We start from the raw sequence: 5,000 nt of genomic DNA on the forward strand, positions 1-5,000 counted from the left end.
GTGTGTGTATGTATGTGATATGTGTGTATGTGTAAAATATATATTTGTGTGTATGTATGTATATATGTATGTATGATGTATGTGTGTATATGTTCCAGCATCACGTCCATACGGCTGTAGATATTCCCATTACACTTGGTCACATGTTACTTATATGTCACCAACAAACATAGGATCCGTGATTTAACCCTTACTCACCCCCATTTGCCAGGGGCGGGGTTTATGTATAATGTCCCATACAAGTCTATGGGAAATATATATTACTGCATAATTTCCATACGGCTGGAGATATTTCCATAATACTTGGTCACATGTTACTTATATGTCCACTTAAAATATAGGATAGTTAATTTAACCCTTAACTACCCCCATTTGTGAGGGTCAGGGTTTTTGTTTAAAGTCCCATGCAAATCAATGGGAAATGTATGTTCCCACATAACGTCCGTACGGCTGGAGATATTTCATTACCTGGTCACATATTACAGGTCGGGATAGCAGGACGGGATAGCAGGACAGGACAGGAGGTCGGGATAGCAGGACGGGATAGCAGGACAGGACAGGAGGTCGGGATATGACAACAATATATATGAGGACGGGATATGAAGTCAAAAAATTTCCTCTGTTGATTTTCCTCCACAAGGATTAGGAAGGAAAAACCGGGCAACGCCGGGTACTCAGCTAGTATATATATATATATATATATATATATATATATATATATATATATATATTTACCTGGGTTCTTGAAGGACTCGACCAGCATTTTAAAGTTGAGTTTGTTGGCGCTGAGTCCGGCCGTCACGTCTTCGATTCTCCACAGATCCTTCTGCAGCTGAGTTCTGTCCTGTTCAGGAGACAACAGAGAATAAGATCAGAGCAGAGCCGGTGACCGGGAGACAACAGACAATAAGATCAGAGCAGAGTCGGTGACCGGGAGACAACAGACAATAAGATCAGGGCAGAGCCGGTGACCGGGAGACAACAGACAATAAGATCAGAGCAGAGCCGGTGACCGGGAGACAACGGACCATAAGATCAGGGCAGAGCCGGTGACCGGGAGACAACAGACAATAAGATCAGAGCAGAGCCGGTGACCGGGAGACAACAGACAATAAGATCAGAGCAGAGCCGGTGACCGGGAGACAACGGACAATAAGATCAGGGCAGAGCCGGTGACCGGGAGACAAGTACACAGCAGCAGGGAGTCACACCATATGGCCACAGAACCAAGATCTATTACCTGAGGAGACGGGGAGCACAGACACGGAAAAAAGACCCGTTACCTGAGGAGATGGGGAGCACAGACACAGAACCAAAACTCATAACCTGAGGAGACGGGGGACACAGACACAGAACCAAGACCTATTACCTGAGGAGACGGGGGACACAGAACTAAGACCTATTACCTGAGGAGACGGGGGACATAGAACCAAGACCCATTACCTGAGGAGACGGGGGACACAGAACCAAGACCCATTACCTGAGGAGACGGGGAGCACAGACACAGAACCAAGACCCATTACCTGAGGAGACGGGGAGCACAGACACAGAACCAAGACCTATTACCTGAGGAGACGGGGGACACAGAACTAAGACCTATTACCTGAGGAGACGGGGAGCACAGAACCAAGACCTATTACCTGAGGAGACGGGGGACACAGAACCAAGACCCATTACCTGAGGAGACGGGGGACACAGAACCAAGACCCATTACCTGAGGAGACGGGGGACACAGAACCAAGACCCATTACCTGAGGAGACGGGGGACACAGAACCAAGACCCATTACCTGAGGAGACGGGGGACACAGAACCAAGACCCATTACCTGAGGAGACGGGGGACACAGAACCAAGACCCATTACCTGAGGAGACGGGGGACACAGAACCAAGACCTATTACCTGAGGAGACGGGGGACACAGAACCAAGACCTATTACCTGAGGAGACGGGGGGCACAGAACCAAGACCCATTACCTGAGGAGACGGGGGGCACAGAACCAAGACCCATTACCTGAGGAGACGGGGGGCACAGAACCAAGACCCATTACCTGAGGAGACGGGGGACACAGAACCAAGACCCATTACCTGAGGAGACGGGGGACACAGAACCAAGACCCATTACCTGAGGAGACGGGGGACACAGAACCAAGACCCATTACCTGAGGAGACGGGGGACACAGAACCAAGACCTATTACCTGAGGAGACGGGGGACACAGAACCAAGACCTATTACCTGAGGAGACGGGGGGCACAGAACCAAGACCCATTACCTGAGGAGACGGGGGGCACAGAACCAAGACCCATTACCTGATGAGACGGGGGACACAGAACTAAGACCTATTACCTGAGGAGACGGGGGACACAGAACCAAGACCCATTACCTGAGGAGACGGGGGACACAGAACCAAGACCCATTACCTGAGGAGACGGGGGACACAGAACCAAGACCCATTACCTGAGGAGACGGGGAGCACAGACACAGAACCAAGACCCATTACCTGAGGAGACGGGGGACACAGAACCAAGACCCATTACCTGAGGAGACGGGGATCGGCCCATTTGTTCCTGTAATAACTGTCTCAGCTGAATGACGTCGCTCTCCAGCCTCAGATACTCGTTCCAGGAATTCTCCATATCCTGCGGCACAAAACACGTCAGACAAGGCAACTAAACTCCACAATGTCATAATTAGCTAATCCCCAGTGCAGCCGTAATACATTATGATGGTTATCATCCCCTCCCCCGATACGGACATCACCCTCTAAGCGCATCCTTATATTTGGTGAAGAATACACACCGAGGAGACTTTGGACATCTCGGCTCTGATCTGCACTAGGTCTTCCTGTAGGAGGCGCTGCTGGTAGGAGATTTTCGCCGTGTGCTGAGGTTGATCCTTGTACTGATCCATCTGTCTGTGCAAAACCTCAAGGACCGTTTCAAGTTTGTCCTGTAGAAGTAGACGGAGATTGTGACCAATGTCTCAAGGAGCCGCAATACATTAGTCAGTGACAGGAACGTGGATGGTGAGTGCAGCCCCTTCCCCAGAGATTCCACCTCCTTATCTACAGATGACACCCGGTCACAGAGGAAGACAGAAGCCCCTCCAGGTCACAGAGGAAGACAGGAGCCCCTCCAGGTCACAGAGGAAGACAGAAGCCCCTCCAGGTCACAGAGGAAGACAGGAGCCCCTCCAGGTCACAGAGGAAGACAGAAGCCCCTCCAGGTCACAGAGGAAGACAGGAGCCCCTCCAGGTCACAGAGGAAGACAGGAGCCCCTCCAGGTCACAGAGGAAGACAGAAGCCCCTCCAGGTCACAGAGGAAGACAGGAGCCCCTCCAGGTCACAGAGGAAGACAGAAGCCCCTCCAGGTCACAGAGGAAGACAGAAGCCCCTCCAGGTCACAGAGGAAGACAGGAGCCCCTCCAAGTCACAGAGGAAGACAGGAGCCCCTCCAGGTCACAGAGGAAGACAGGAGCCCCTCCAGGTCACAGAGGAAGACAGGAGCCCCTCCAGGTCACAGAGGAAGACAGAAGCCCCTCCAGGTCACAGAGGAAGACAGGAGCCCCTCCAGGTCACAGAGGAAGACAGAAGCCCCTCCAGGTCACAGAGGAAGACAGGAGCCCCTCCAAGTCACAGAGGAAGACAGAAGCCCCTCCAGGTCACAGAGGAAGACAGGAGCCCCTCCAGGTCACAGAGGAAGACAGGAGCCCCTCCAGGTCACAGAGGAAGACAGGAGCCCCTCCAGGTCACAGAGGAAGACAGGAGCCCCTCCAAGTCACAGAGGAAGACAGAAGCCCCTCCAGGTCACAGAGGAAGACAGAAGCCCCTCCAGGTCACAGAGGAAGACAGAAGCCCCTCCAGGTCACAGAGGAAGACAGGAGCCCCTCCAGGTCACAGATCAAGACAGGAGCCCCTCCAGGTCACAGAGGAAGACAGGAGCCCCTCCAGGTCACAGAGGAAGACAGAAGCCCCTCCAGGTCACAGAGGAAGACAGAAGCCCCTCCAGGTCACAGAGGAAGACAGGAGCCCCTCCAGGTCACAGAGGAAGACAGGAGCCCCTCCAGGTCACAGAGGAAGACAGAAGCCCCTCCAGGTCACAGATCAAGACAGAAGCCCCTCCAGGTCACATAGGAAGACAGAAGCCCCTCCAGGTCACAGAGGAAGACAGAAGCCCCTCCAGGTCACAGAGGAAGACAGAAGCCCCTTCAGGTCACAGAGGAAGACAGAAGCCCCTCCAGGTCACAGAGGAAGACAGAAGCCCCTCCAGGTCACAGAGGAAGACAGGAGCCCCTCCAGGTCACAGAGGAAGACAGAAGCCCCTCCAGGTCACAGAGGAAGACAGGAGCCCCTCCAGGTCACAGAGGAAGACAGAAGCCCCTCCAGGTCACAGAGGATGACAGAAGCCCCTCCAGGTCACAGAGGAAGACAGAAGCCCCTCCAGGTCACAGAGGATGACAGAAGCCCCTCCAGGTCACAGAGGAAGACAGAAGCCCCTCCAGGTCACAGAGGAAGACAGAAGCCCCTCCAGGTCACAGAGGAAGACAGGAGCCCCTCCAGGTCACAGAGGAAGACAGGAGCCCCTCCAGGTCACAGAGGAAGACAGGAGCCCCTCCAGGTCACAGAGGAAGAAGAACCTCCCATTTATAAGTAAACAGGATTCATGCAATTCAGAATAATCCATGAACTCAGACTCTGGGGGGCGCTCTGGGGGGTACTCTGGGGAGCACTCTTGGGGGGGTCTGTGGGGCGCTCTGGGGGATGCTCACGGGGGGTTGGTGGGCACTCTGGGGGGGTCTGGAGAGCACTCTTGGGGGGGTTTGGGGGGCGCTCTGGGGTGCGCTCGGGGAAGGGTCTGGGGGTGCTCTGGGGGGCACTCTTGTGGGGGGTCTGGGGGTGCTCTGGGGAATGCTCTGGGGGGGTCTGGGGGCGCTCTGGGGGGATGCTCTGGGGATGCTCTGGGGGGCGCTCTGGGGGACACTCTGGGGGGGGATGTTCTGGGGG

At 54.2% G+C, this 5,000-nt stretch overlaps 2 protein-coding genes across 5 annotated transcripts in view; both read right to left on the reverse strand.

Annotated features, from left to right (window-relative positions):
- Nucleotides 1-5,000, reverse strand: part of TTC7B (tetratricopeptide repeat domain 7B) — a 159,847-nt gene that overhangs the window by 49,280 nt on the left and 105,567 nt on the right.
- The window catches only part of LOC130295420 (pleckstrin homology domain-containing family A member 7-like), a 29,391-nt gene that overhangs the window by 8,832 nt on the left and 15,559 nt on the right, over nucleotides 1-5,000 (reverse strand). For all 4 annotated transcript variants that reach the window (XM_056546131.1, XM_056546134.1, XM_056546132.1 and 1 more), the window contains 3 exons: nucleotides 2,797-2,946; nucleotides 2,535-2,636; nucleotides 736-844 (listed from right to left, as the gene is read on the reverse strand). In XM_056546131.1, the coding sequence (XP_056402106.1) occupies nucleotides 736-844; nucleotides 2,535-2,636; nucleotides 2,797-2,946 (361 nt within the window). The remainder of the gene's footprint in view (nucleotides 1-735; nucleotides 845-2,534; nucleotides 2,637-2,796; nucleotides 2,947-5,000) is intronic.

This window comes from Hyla sarda, chromosome 11 (genome assembly GCF_029499605.1).
Source record: "Hyla sarda isolate aHylSar1 chromosome 11, aHylSar1.hap1, whole genome shotgun sequence".
NCBI classification, from domain to species: Eukaryota; Metazoa; Chordata; class Amphibia; order Anura; family Hylidae; genus Hyla; species Hyla sarda.